Below are 15,000 nucleotides of genomic sequence, written 5' to 3' on the forward strand. Positions count from 1 at the left end.
AATATAAATATTTACGACATCAAGTAAGGGGTCGTCTGAAAATATGTGATACACAAGAAGGAGCTTTGAGGGAGGAAGGGGAGGATGAGGGCGGTGTCTGTGATGGTGTCGGGAAGTCAGCATATGCCAGGTATCAATTGCAAAAGCTGATAGGATTTTGGCTTATTTTTGCAGGACAGTTTTATTTATTTTAATTTCTATTGCTACACAAACTATAAGCTCTTGGAAGAGTGAGGCAATGGCTAAAACGCAATGTGATGACAATGGGGTAACAGGTGGACACAACAAGACGGGAATGAATGAATGAACAGTAAAAGAGGGAGAGGGGGAGAAAGAGAAAACACAGTAAGCTGAAAGTAAGAGGGTTATCTTAATGGGGATATATAGGATCACTGATTTGTATGGGGGATGATATGGGATAGTGTTACACAAACTGCTTGAAACCCTGAAGGGAAGAGTTAGATTGAATCGCTTCTAGAAGGTATTTCCACAAATAGGAGAAAAGCACAGAGGTGGGCAGGAAGATTCCATTTTGTCAGTTTACCGAGGACATTGTTATTGGAAGAACGCACGCATCCCGAATGAGCTGAGAAAAGTTGGAGCACAGTGAGAGAGCAGATGCCATCAACCTTTCTGCAATGTGAGAGCAAGTCTCACCATCAAAAGAGGTTGTTTCTGGATCAAAAGTGATGGTATTATTGTTAAAAACAGAGGTGTTGTTACAGATTCAAAAAAGGAACTTGGTGAGGCCTCACCTAGATTATTGTATTTTGGTTGCTGTATCAGAGGAATACCTGCTTGCTGGTATCCTGTGTCGGAGTGGCGACCCGTACAGGATTGTGTCCAATAGCCCAGGAGACTGCTTCGGCAGCACCAATGCTCTGCACAGAGTGTGGTCGCAATAGATGGATCAGAGGAATGACACAGTTGTCATAGAGGTTGTTCACAAAATGTGACCATTTTCACTTAAAAATCTCATACGCTTTCATGCAAGATTAGTAACAAGATAGCATGGCCCACGGAAGAATAAATTTTCTTCTTCATGGAAGAAATCCATGTTGGAAAGCTTACAGATTGATTCAGTCCCATGGAGTCACAGAAATCCTTTGTTGAAGTGCCATGGCTGGTGAGAGGGGTACTGACACCCAGCCAAGTTGCATGGTGACAATTGAAATCGCCACATTTGAGGAAGAGAGTGGATTGGGTTGAGTTGTTATAAGTTTGCCCATGTTGTCTGAGAGAGAGATTTAGATGGAGTCGTCACTTTTCGGAGAACGGTACAACACACAGACGAACAAGAGGTAGGAGCGGAGGGGAAGTCGCAGCCAGAGGTATTTCTGGGGTTTTTTAGTTGTAATATCAGTGCATGGCAGTCAGAAATTGATGTAAAGTGAAACTCCGCTGCCAGGGTGTGGGTGAGGCCAATCAAACTGGAGGAGACCGTAACCAGGGATCGACATGGAGTCAGGGACATCATGTGGGAGGAAGGATTCTGTTAAACAAATGATGTCTGCTTTTTCAGCAGTGGCCTGGATTGAAAGATTTTTTTTAGGTTAGAGTGGAGAGCTCGGATGTTTGACATCCACATAGAGATGGTGGGGAGACGTTGGAAGGGTGCAGGATGGGGGGAGGCTTTGCAGGGGAAAGGTGAGGTTTTTGAAGGGGTTGGTGAGGGGGAATGTTTGTGCATGTGGGGTATGTGGGAATGTTTAGGTTTGTGTGGGGGGGAGGGGGGTTGAGTGTTTGGGGTGTGGGGCAAGGTTTGGGTGTATGAGTCATGCGGGGGAGGTATTGGGTGTGGGGGAAGGTTTTATCAGGTGGGGTGAAGGGAAAGCATTGAGAGGGTGGGGTGAGGAGGGATGCAGAAAGGGTGGACATGAAGCTTTGATTGTGTGGGTTGTGATGGAATGGATGCTTATTCTGAATCTAAATTCCCAACTTTGACAAACAGAGATAAAGATCATGGAATGAGAGATAAGATTGCTTGCTGAACGCACGAAGAAACACGGTGCTGTCTGAGTGGGGGAGAGTTGATGGGGTGGGGGTAATGGGCACTGGACAGACAATCCGCTCAGAAAAATAATCCTTGTAAAGAAGGAGAGAGATTTATCGTGGTGAAGAAGAACACGTGTAGCATTGATGAAGGAGATACAAGGGTTGAAAAGCATCGTTATTGATTTTTTTATTTATTTATATAAGAAGTGTTCATATTTAATGTAGATACAGTTTGGAGAAAGAGAGTTGGGGAAGTTGAAGCAGAAGGAAATTCAAGTAGAAATGAGAATCGTTATGGAGAGAAAAAGTTTTTTTTATTTTTAAGTTTGTTCGTTTTGATTTTTTGAAGCGAGCAGAGGAAATAGGATAATGTTGAGGAAATAGAAGTAAGATAACTGGGAATATACCCAGGAGGAAAGCAAGATAGCAGGAGACACTTTCTATCCTCGGAAGGTCTTATCCGGTCTTGAACAATGCAAAACAAATAGTACAAACCATCAAATGAATTAACATGAAATATTGCATGGGATACAACAGAAACACCTAGATGAAGACCCAACAACATAAAAACGGATTCAGATAACTCAGCTTTATGAGGTGAAAACGAGGAGCTGAAATTTCACCACCACTGCAAACAACAACAATAAAACCCGAACCAGTTCCATGGGGAAGGTAAGACGTGCTTATATGGACCGACCAAGCAAAATCTTTTCTAAAATACACCACATTTAAGAAAATGCAGTTCAATTTCTTTAAAATTTTCTTGGGGGTTGGGGGCATGCCTCTTGACTCCCATAACATTTGGGGTGTGTGTGGCTGCATGAAAGATTTTCCTCTTGAAAAAATTATTTCCTCATATCTCTGAATTAGGTGTTCAAACTTTTTGTTGGCTCATTTTACCACTAAGGGTGTCTTAAAATTTTTCCTAAACATTTAAGATTGTCACGTAAGTACTCTCATGTGAGACTCGCTGAAGTACCTGACATGGCATGGGGAAATTCATTGAAATATGTATTTAAATATTTCCTGTATGACAAATTGAGGAATGTTGACCTTATGGTTTCGTATGAATTTCCAATTTTGGGCTTTGCAAAATGTTCCTCTTATGCCATCATACCCAGGTACAGCGGCTCCCTGAATTCTGCGCTTGAAAACTTTTATTGATGCATCCCAAGCGTAGTATTTGGGCCACATTACAATACAGCAGCATTTCGGCGAAGTCGTCTTGCTGGCAGAGACGAAAAAAAGGGCAGTCAACTGTTGTCGTAGTTATTGGCTGTATTGTATCGAAATACTTCACCTTCTAAATGTGTCCAACATGTTGGCCTGGATGTGCTTGCCTTGGACGTTGATGCTCATCCCGAGCCTGTGTCTGCTCTGTAGTTTTGGCTGATTTGGAGGCTGCTTGTCTTGGATGCTGATCCTCAACCTGAGCCTGTGTCTGCTTTTGAGTCTCAAGTGACCTGTAGACTGCCATTCTCTTTGTATCTGATTTGTTTCTGCCCATCGAGGATTATTTGTGACATTTGACAGTACGAGAAATGAAAGTAAGGATTTTTCTAACAGAAGTGTTCCCTTGGGAGATCCCTTGAAAGTTGACTCAAAGTCATAATCAAAAATATCTTGGTAGCCCAGAGGTGGATCACTTACTCATAAAGTTTATCAAGACCTGGGAATGCAAAATATAGATTTTTTTTAATCATGCAATTTGTGAAGGGTGTAGTGACTCGTTAATTTTTCTTTGCATATTTTGCTAAAATTTGAAATAAAGCAAATGTGTGGACACTCGCAGTCAATCATTGGAGTCTTTCCAGAGAGCCAATAGGCATAGAGGACTTTGCAAGGTGCACTTGAGAGCTCATCATCCCAACACATTATAGTCCATGGGCCAAACCTGAACATTTGACCCATCGGTACCATCTCTGGTGGCAAAGACTCACTTTAGGACCTTTTGACCCTAAACTTTTGATAGTTTAGGACCGACAGATGAGGAATTGAGGTGATAGCAATTGGCAGCTTTCTGGTAGTTTTCACCTCTCAAACATCACCCTACCGCTATATTTTGAAGACCAAAATTTGGGGGTAGAGGAAACTAAAATGACTGTAGTTTCGCTCTGGATGGGTCAATCTAAACAATATACCACTCATAATGTCTGTCTATGTACCCTCTATCTAAATCAAGAAGGTTTATGCAAAATATTTCATTATGTAGGTCACCAGAGGTCAAAAGGTCAACAATTTTAGGGGTTGCCCAAAATTGACCATAGGGCAAGTCATGTTGCTAGAATAAAGTAACGAATCACCCAATGGTGATTTAAACACTTGGAATGCATATTTTAGAGGTCTTCAGATGATTCTCAGGGGACATTATTCAGTTGCTTTTGCAAAATTTTATTTCAGAGCAATTGATTTTGAACCGTTTCTTGTAAATGCCTAAAATCGAGGGCTTCAGGGGTATGGGAAACCATAATGACTGTAGCTTTGGAGTGGATAGGGCAAATTTGATTATCTACCACTCAAATTGTATGTCTATGTATCCTCGATCGTAATTACACTAGATTATGCAAATTATGTCCATATGTGGGTCACCATAGGTCAAAAGGTCACAAATTTTAGAAGCTTCCAAAATCATCTTTTGCACAACTTATTCTACTAAAGCAAAGTAGTTACAAAAAGTAATATCAACTTCCAGAAATTATATTTTGATGTCTTTCGGTTTGATGTTTGATGCTTGGAAAGTAACCTCAGCATTTTGAGTTCTCAATCTTCATCATCATTATTATCATCACAATCTGATTCAATATCAAGTGTCATCTCTATTTCATCCTCCTCATTTCGCTGGTTTTCGCAAGTTTGTAACTTACACGTCGCCGTACATTTCAACCCATTGTCTATGCAGCCACACTCTCCCTTTTTGCAAACTCGTTTGCACTGGCAGGCCATCATTTCCAACACAGCTTCAGGTGCCGGAGTTCCGGCCATCCAGTCGATGGCAATTGAACTGCTATCATCTTTTACCCATCCATTTCCCTCTGGATCAGGAATAACTGATTTTGTCTCCAGGCTTCGCTTCCAAATTCCTGCCTGGTAATTGGCACGGAGGGCATGCTTTGTTCGACTATCTTTACAAGGTGGAAGAAGGTTTGATTCTATTTCCCCTTTTTTGGCAAAGAACACCTCGTATCGGAGTTGATTTACCTGTACAGTTTTTGTGGACGATGCATACATGAGACATGTGAAATGTTGCAAGGTATCAAACATTTGATCTGATATCTCCCATGCACTTCCAAGGTTGGAGAAGGCACATTGGAATTCACTGTTTGATCGCATTTTGTCCAGTGGTCCTGGTTTGCCTCACCCAATGAAATAACTTAGTGTCACATCCAGTGTAAGCATGAAAGCTGAGAAGTGCACCACATAGTTCATCTCCAAGGGATAACCTGAGTAGGGAAATGTCCACAAATTGAGTACGTGTCTTTGTTCCCCTCTTTTGGAACAAGGTAGCTGGAATGTCCTTTGCAAAGGAAAGTAGTAGCACAAATACATCTGTGTCCTCAGAAATAACAATTACAGTTTGATATCCAGTGTCAGTGGCATGCTTCGCATGAAGTATTAACTGTGTGTCTGCCTCTTCTTGAGAGGACTCAAGTTCACCCATTTCACAACTACCACCGATCAATATCTTGTCATGTATTATGCCACATGTCACTAGAAGAACTTTGTCTTTAATCAGGCTCCTCTTGTTTTCAGTTTTCCAATGTGCAACCAGAAACTCAATAAGTTTTGTCTTATTGTCAGCTTCTGATAAGAAGTTCCTCCATTTTTAAATTTTGTGTCCTGGTGCAATGCTGCTGAATTTGATGCTGCTGCCTGATCCCCTTTTGAGCCTTTCTGTGTTCTTGATTGAGCTTTCCTTATACACATCAAATACAACATCTATTTGTTGACTCATCGCACCTTCCCTCAAGACAACTTTCAGGACAGACGTTAAAACCTCAGCAAATGTGCTATTTTTCACATTTAACTTCTGCACAACGCTCATGCCATTGATAATGCATGCTGAGTTCTGTGGGAGGGTTTCTACAGGAGGTACGCTTTCCCCAATTTTCTTCATTAGTGCTGCTTTTTCAGTCTTCCTTAGCGACCCATCTTGATTTGCCAATGCTCATGGTAATGGGCCTTGTGGATGAGACAGAACCTCCTGCATGTCCAGCTCATGACCTTGTGCGATAACAATCATTCTGGCAAAAAGATTGCGATCTGCTGGTAGGATGACCTCTTTCCCTTTGCATTGCACTTTTTTGTACAAACATTTGCAAATGTCTTTAGCTTTTGCTTCTTAATAGTTGCATGGAAATCTACAGCATCTGGTGCCTCCTTTTCAAGACGATCAGTCTTGAACTTCTGGTATGCCTTTTCGCCAATGCTTTGAGCAGTGAAAAGGTCCTTCTCAACATCTGCTGGGGCCAATGCACCGGTAGAAATGTTCACGAGCGAGTCCTCTTCTGATCTGTAGGGATTTATTAAAGAGTTCTGAATAAGATCAGTGAGTGATTGGACAGCTGACTCGTCTTTTTCAATTCTCTTTTTCTGCAAATCCGGATGGCTCGAAGTGGAGGAACGAGTTCCTAGCATTGCTCTTAGGGAATGAAGAAACATGCTGTGGTATTTGGCATTTACGTAATAACGACGAATTGCACCTGGGTTTAAGCTAAAGCCTCTTGTGCCACCTGACGTTTGGGTATCCTTATTTATTGTTTCTTCAATTGTTTGGTCCACTGGTATTTTGCCAAGCGGATTATGAGCTCCTATTTGAACAGAAAATCCTCCGCTCATGAAGTATTCATACATTTCAGGATAATGAATATCTAACGACGACATTTGCGCATAGTAAAATGTCAAATATCTGGCATAGTTTAAACGGTCATACGCGAAACACCATGGGATCATGTCTCTGATTGAGGCCAGGTGCAAAAGCCAATCCCCTTCTCTTGTTTCCCGCAACAAACCAAGCACAACCTCGACCATATTTAGATAAGATATCCAAAATGCTGATAGGCTGCCATTGTCGTTCTTGAGGAAGGCATGGTACTGTTGGAAAAGGTGAATAATGCGAATGCATGAAGCATTAGACATGGCATCATCTCGTGTCTCATGAGATACATCACTGGCAAAGTCTTTTAGAACAGTTAAAGCTTATAAAGAACTTCCCCTACCCACAAAACCCTGGATTTTAGGTATTTACAACATATGGTTCAAAATCAATTGCTCTGAAATAAAATTTTGCAAAACAACTCAATAATGTCCCCTTAGAATCATCTGAAGACCTCTAAAATGTGCATTCCAAGTGTTTAAATCACCATTGGGTGATTTGTTACTTTATTCTAGCAACATGACTTGCCCTATGGTCAATTTTGGGCAACCCCTAAAATTGGTGACCTTTTAACCTCTGGTGACCTACATAATGAAATATTTTGCATAAACCTTCTTGATTTAGATAGAGGGTACATCGACAGACATTATGAATGGTATATTGTTAAGATTGACCCATCCAGAGCGAAACTAGTCATTTTAGTTTCCCCCACCCCCAAATTTTGTCTTCAAAATATAGTGGTAGGGTGATGTTTGAGAGGTGAAAACTACCAGAAAGCTGCCAATTTCACACTGCTATCACCTCAATTCCTCATCTGTAGGTCCTAAACTATCAAAAAAACATAGTGAGACTTTGCCACCAGAGATGGTACCCATATCTGGTCTGGCCCATGGATTATTAGAAGCTCACACACTTTTCCTTACATGCCTATTCTCATTCATAAGCCACTCAACATGTCAACATTTCATCGTGACTTTTGTTTTACATCATCAAGCCAATTGAGAGAAGGGGATTTCGTTTGGTGAACAACCATGACAAAACGAACAAGAAAAAAAAGCAATCAGAGATTGCAGACCCACACCAGGACTTGTTTTGTGTGGTGTTTGTGATTTATTTTGTGTGGCGTCTGTGTACTGGTGTGTTGCGTAATTAATGAGACATTATTATAAATGCCACTTTATAACTGCTAGCACTGATGATGTCCCACTGTCCCGCTCGCACTGATGAGTACCAAGATGTCCTGCTTTGATGCAACCCCGCCTTGATCGGACACCTGACCCTGACCCATGACGTTTTTTTAATTGTTATTCGTTATTCAATTGCATTTAGAATTGCATTAAAATAAATTTAATTCAAATCAAATCGGTACAGTCCTGCATTGGAGTAATCAGAAGAAACCCAAACAAGCAAAAAGCAAAGATGAAGTCATCAGGAGGAACCTGGATAGGATTCACATTTGAGCTGCTACTCCTCTACCTTCAAACCCATCCAGGCACAGCCAAATGAACCTTATTCAAAAAAAAAAAAAAGAACCCATTTCAAAAAATTAAGTAATTCTGGCTGCCAGACCATGCGTCCGATCAAGTTGAAATTTAAAATATGTGTTGTCCGTCACTACGAGATCATAATTGTGAAGTTTCATGTCGATTGATAAAGCGGCTCCAAATAAAACATGATTTAATATTTTTCTTCAATCCAATACAGCTGCCAAACCATGTGACCTATGAATTGTTCCTTAACAAACTTGTACACTCATGGCTGGGGAACATTTTTGTGACGTTCCCCTTGATTTGTCCAGCTGTTCTGGAGAAGATTTTTATACGTTTTCGGTTTATCCAAAATGGCTGACAAACCATCTGACCAATGACATCATATGTGTGAACCTTTTGTTTCTCATGGATCGGCGGTCATACGTGTGAAGTTTCGCCTCGATTTGTTCAGCTACTTCAGAGAAGAAGATTTTTTAAGGTTAAAAAAAAAACAATAATATGGCTGCCGAATCACGTGACTGATGACATCATCGATTTTTGTCCTGTGGACCATCTTATCTCTAGATGACTCTCAATTTTTTTTCATACTGATCAAATATAGCGTTCTACATGTGCAATTATGATGTCATAACGAAGGCACCTTTGACGACATTACAAAATCACACTTATTCCCCATGAGGAGTACTTGCCATGTGCCAAGTTTCAATTTTTTTCCTTGGTGCGGTTTCAGATAGAAGTCCAAATTTTTCCCATTTTTCCAACATGGCTGCCACACCATGTGACAAATGACGTCATTATCATCAAAACATTCTGCATGAGTAGTTGCACCGATGGTGAAAAATTCGTCTCAATCTGAGAAGCGGTTGCGGAGAAAAACACAAAAGTTCTGTACAGACAGACAGACCAACAAACAAACAGACCCAAACGCAATACCCTCTCCTTCAGCTTTATCACGAAAATTTATCACTAAAATAAATTTGGATTGTTGACAAATTACTGTAACCCGAATATATGGTTTTCACAATACATAGTAATATACTCGATCGCTTCCAAGATAAACCCAGGCAGTGTATAAGCAACATACTCACTTGGGGCCTGAACACGTAGGTGTTATAATAAACCTGTGTAAAGCAATCTTTTTAATAACAGGCGCAAGTGTAAACACCTACTGTATAGCAATTAAAATTGTGTTGTTGACAAATTACTATATCTTCAACATAATAGCTTAGAGCAGATGGGAATGTACTGAGTAGCATGGTCTGTGTACGAGTAGTTAGCCATCTCGATCTCGAAGTAGGGAAAGTAGGGAAACGTCAGCTTTGGAATTGTCTTGTTTGCATATGCGCCATATAGGGGGTGGTACTTCGTAATAATTCGTTCGGGATTATGGTTAAGGAAATTTTGTGCATAACCTCTATGTCAACCTCTACCAGGGTCGTTGGGAGACTCGGTATGAAAGGGGGGGGGGCAGGGCGCAGCGTTGCTCCGAGAGGAGAGGCAGGAGCCTAATCAGGCAGTTGGAGACGAGGGAGAGGAAGATTGCAAGGTCTGAGGAGAATGTGGCTGGGAGTTTTGTGTTGCGAGATTGAGGAAATCGTCTGTGAGGCGATTGAGGCCTGAGGAGAACAGGTAACACGATAGGGAAAAAGTGTTTCGAGGTGGTCGTCCTACCTGCCTCTGCCTGTGTTCATCATCTGGAGCCTATTCGTTGTCCTCGTCGACTGCTCGTCCCCGCCTTCACCAGAGCTGAGTCCTCTGGTTTTGTCCCCTTCCCGTCGGAGACTGAGTCTGGTGTGTGGTGCCTCAGATTTCTTTCAATTCATTTTTACCTCATTGTGTATCATTATTTATTACTTTCATTCCCTTCCTTCCCTTCCAACCCGCCATCGTATTCCTTTCATCGGGCCGATCTTCCCCTTATTGTTTTGGGTTATGGGAAATAAACCTGTTGGTTTTAAAAGCTGTAAGGTTTCTCTTGTCTCTCCTCACAACCCGTGCACATGTCGTCCGCCATTAATTCGGAACGTCTCCTCAGGAGTTGAGCCACTCGGGACATCACGGGACTTTACTGTGACGAGTTTGACGTTAGTTGAACCGTCAATGCAACAATACATATTCCTCGATTGCTCCCTGGAAAAAAATTCAAGCAGTGTATATGCAAAAGACTCGGTCGGGGCCTGAAGGCCAATTCTCTGGTTTTATCTGGGGTCAATTTTTTTCTTTTATCCAAACGTAGTCCTCGACCTTCCTCTGGATGAAAGAGGAGGCCATGCAATGTTTGGTTGCACTAGTTCCTGAATGGTCAAAATGCATAAACGTACGAATGAGCGAATCAACAAACTTTCTTTTTTATATATTAGATGGCAAAAAATTAATTACCTGTAAACACAAATTGGCAATGCAATTCAGGGCCTTTCCTCAATACCTTAATTGCAGTTCAATGGTTTTGTTACAGGTTTTGAATTTTTGTTTTTTTTAAAACAAGAATCATGAGAAGATTGTATTGAAAAATCTGTAATTGTTACTGTTCAAATATGTTTTTATGCTTTTCAGTGTAATTTTTCTATTTTTTTGCTATCCCTTTCATTCCCCCTTCACTCCCCCCCCCTTTCTGCTCCCCCTTACTCTCAATATTTTCCCTCTCCCCTGCTTATTCAAACAGCTTCTACGCAGACTTTGGACCACTAAACCTGGCAATGCTTTACAGGTTTTGTTGCAAGCTAAACAAGAAACTCAAGGTGCGTTTGGCTTTGATCAATCATGCTCGATTTCCTTGAGATGTTTTGTGTTAGAGTATACTTTTCTTATCACTTTAACTTGAGTGTTTTGAGTACAGTAATGTCTCACCATACACTCAGGATGCGTTCCTGAAAAACCGTGTGTATCACGAATCGGCTCGTTGCGAAAGAAGTTTTCCAAGAAGAATAATGTTATAAATAGGAGATATGTTCCTGAAGGTCGGTGAGCTATCGGCAATTTGAAGAGGATGTCAAAAACCATCATTTCTCCCAAAATAAGAGTTCTAAACATAAAGTTGTGCTTATTAATGAATAAATAGCAGTTGCAATGATTAATAAAAGTATGTACAGTACTGGAGAGTAAAATGAAAATGAACAAGTGCAATTTAATTTGGGGTATGCCTCGCAATAACAAAATAAAACATTTGCAAATCACATTACAACTGGAACAATTATTATTACAAATCAAAATCTGATTCTGAATCCTGTCAAGGAACAGAGCTGTTGGGTCAAACTTATGATTGCTGATCTTCATCAGGACTCTTCTCACCCTTTGGCTGACAAGTCGTCTTGAAGAATTGATCAAGGGAAAGTTGCAGCATTTTTTTTTTCTTCATAAAGTTTCCTGGAGCCCTGAATTTCTGACTTCAGACCCTTGCAATATTGAGGCTCCTTTCCACATTTGGGTCATCTTGCATGATGTCTATCGCTGCATTGGTGTGTTAGATCTCCGAAAGCCTTTTAGTCGACAAAGCTTTGCGGGACATTTTTTTAATGGTCCCAGATACATCTTCAGCAGCTATTTGCTCTCATAGGTGCATCAACTCTTCATTGGAGAGCTCCTCTCCATGGGATTTGAACAATTCCTCAACATCCTCCTTCTGAAGTTGCTTAAATCCCAGCTGTCTGCCCATTTCATCAACGTTTTCAATAACATTTTGGAATCGCCTCCTCTTGAATCCTCCCTTGGGAGTAAGGAACGCACTCAGGCCAGAGTTTCCTCCACATAGTGGAGGTTTGCAGACGTAACTTCCTTCCAAGACTCATCAATGCTCTTGTTTGCATTAAATATGTTGTTGTACCTCTTCCAGAACTATTTAACATTTCAAAATGCCACCTTTCAAACTTTTAGGCACAAATTAAATGGAAATAAAAAATATTGTCACCTCATTGTGAGTCCCCACGTGGTTTCTGTTTGTGAACCTTTACATCACTCATTATTTTATTGATCACATTCTTCATCTCTGTTACGTTTACCTTAATATTTGTTTGTTAAAATAAAAAAAAACGATCCAAAGGCACCTTCTTTTTCAGGGTTTATGCAGGACTACTTTACTGAACTATACATGCAATTATCTGCTGTGCTCCAGCCTCAGGTAAAGGCGCTGTCACACCTTGACGATTTAGCCAGCGTATGCCGACTTATGAAAAATTTCTTTAAAATGCTGACACACGTCGAATACGTTATGGGTAAGTTTTGTATACGGTAAGAGCACGCTGAAAAACACTGCCATACGTTGTAGTACGCTGGCTTTCATCGTTGTACTTTGCGGTTGTCCTCAAATTTTAGCATGCTTGAAATTTTACGACGTATGCCAGCGTATGACTCACACGTTCCGCTACGCTGGCCATAAGTTGTAGGCATGTTATGCGATCGTTGACACTCGTTACTTGTAAGTTACTCATAAGTCGAAACACGTCGAGGTAATGATTAGCGTACCCAAAACTTATTTATAACCTATGAGTAACGTGTTGTAGGCACGTTACACGATCGTTGCACACACGTCGAGGCACGTTATGGGATCGTTGACACACGTCGAGGCACGTTACTTGTAAGTTACTCATAAGTCGAAACGCGTCGAGGTAATGCTTAGCGTACCCAAAACTTATTTCTAACCTATGAGTAACGTACCTCCAACGCATATTGACGTATGTAGACGTATTTGATTGACGTCTTCCGGACAACCACAGAACTTGCTGAACGTGTTTCTAATTTACAGCTACCGTATAATGGCGTATTGGCAGCGTTTAAAAAAAAAAACAATAACTTCCGATATTTCGTCACGTGCCGTTACGTCACGTCCGATTGCCTCTTCAGTTTGCTCATGTCATATTCTTAGTTCCTCCTCTGAATATTTTCTGTTTGAGGATATTGTCACGTCGACGTTAACTTAAAAGCAAATGTCCGAATATATTTTAAAATTCGTGATAGACTAAAAAAAAACAAAAAAACAACAACAACAACTTCAGATATTTCGTCACCTGCCTTCACGTAGCCAAGGAGAAAAAAAAGAAAATGTGCCTTGACAGAGAAAATAAGTTTCGGGTATGCTAAACATTACCTCGACGTGTTTCGACTTATGAGTAACTTGCAAGTAACATGTGTCGACATGTGTCAACGATCGCATCACGTACCTACAACTTATGGCCAGCGTAGCGGAACGTGTGAGCCAAACGGTGAGTACGTCGTAAAATTTTCAGCATGCTTGAAATTTCACGACATACGAGACGTACCACGAAATATGACAGCATACTTTATCGTTTTTCAGCGTGCTCGTAAAGTATACACAACTTACCCATAACGTATTCGACGTGTGTCAGCTTGGTTCGGCAAATTTTTCATTGGTCGGCATACGTTGGCTAAATCGTCAAGGTGTGACTGTGTGGTTGACACTTTCAATTTTCAGGCAGTTATGATTTAAATCGGCGTGCGGCAGGTTTTTATCAGGCTACGCCACGAGTTCGTCGGTGATACGTGCAGCGCGCTATGCCTAAGTTGAACTATCGTTGGGCAGAGGTTGTGAGCGCCGACAACAGGCTAAGCATTCGTTGGTATAAGTTATCTATAAGACAACTAAACGTTCTGTGCCCGTTACTAATATGTTGTGCATACGACCAACACGTTATGAATACAACCAAAACTTTAAAAAAAACCATCAAAATTTCAGCGTACGCCAACGTTTTACATACATTTTTATGCGTTGCCATTGCTGGCTAACTCGTCAAGGTGTGACATCACCTTTAAATAAAATACCTGGAGTGGAGCTACTCGAGTGGAATGTAAATTTAGGCAAACTCTAAAGCTGGGTAGTGAGTTGGATTTTGTGAAATGTGGATTACAAAAATTAAAGAGGAAACTTTTTTTTTTAACCTTTAAAAGTGAAATGCTGTATTACTAATTAAAGTTCTTACAGACTGTGAAGGAAGCGTCGTGGACTGGAGCATATCACTGACCAGTTGTTGTGAAACACCAGTGTGGAACACATTCGTGTACTGTATGTCTGAAGCCAATGAGCAGGTTAGGGAGGTTGAGTCATCATGTATAAGGAAAGGAGTGTAAAACAGAAACAAGCATGTTGAGAAACAGTGTATGGCAAGGTATTACTGTATAGGCCAAACTCAATGACTTTTATGTTTTTTTTTTTTTTTTAATGAGGTACAAAAAAAATAAAATTGACTGTGGCCACACCAATTTTTTGTTTGTTTTACCGGTCTGCCGACACTTGAAGTTCAGAAATAAAAATATAAACAACATTGGAAATTGCTTATTTTGTTTTTACTATGAAGGTCTGACAGTAAAATTCTAAGTGTTTTGTTTCAGTTTTAGCTCTTCAAATCTATTAAAATGGTTATTTTTATTCTGTCCTCAGACGATGCCACCAAATAACTAGAGTTCACAGAACACCTTACCCCACACAGTCATGAGAAATAGGACATCGGACATTATTGAAACTTGGACATGGGACTTTATTGGAAACCGTTTATTGGAAGAAGGCTCTACAAGTTCCCTTGCCCTGAATGCGAGTGGCAAATTTGATAGACCACGCCATTTTGCCAAAGTGGTGCTAAACTGAAGTTTTTTGGAAGTTCAAACAAGGCGATTTGAATTGATGTGTTCAAATAT

At 40.7% G+C, this 15,000-nt stretch overlaps 1 protein-coding gene across 3 annotated transcripts in view; it reads left to right on the forward strand.

Moving 5' to 3' along the window:
- The window catches only part of LOC147032844 (dual specificity protein phosphatase CDC14AB-like), a 166,066-nt gene that overhangs the window by 42,621 nt on the left and 108,445 nt on the right, over positions 1-15,000 (forward strand). For all 3 annotated transcript variants that reach the window (XM_085870753.1, XM_085870752.1, XM_085870754.1), the window contains one exon: positions 11,021-11,096. In XM_085870753.1, coding sequence (XP_085726879.1) covers positions 11,021-11,096 — 76 coding nt within the window. The remainder of the gene's footprint in view (positions 1-11,020; positions 11,097-15,000) is intronic.

This window comes from Eptatretus burgeri, chromosome 2 (assembly GCF_056783735.1).
Source record: "Eptatretus burgeri isolate ZD-2024b chromosome 2, Ebu_testis_v1, whole genome shotgun sequence".
Taxonomy (NCBI): Eukaryota; Metazoa; Chordata; class Myxini; order Myxiniformes; family Myxinidae; genus Eptatretus; species Eptatretus burgeri.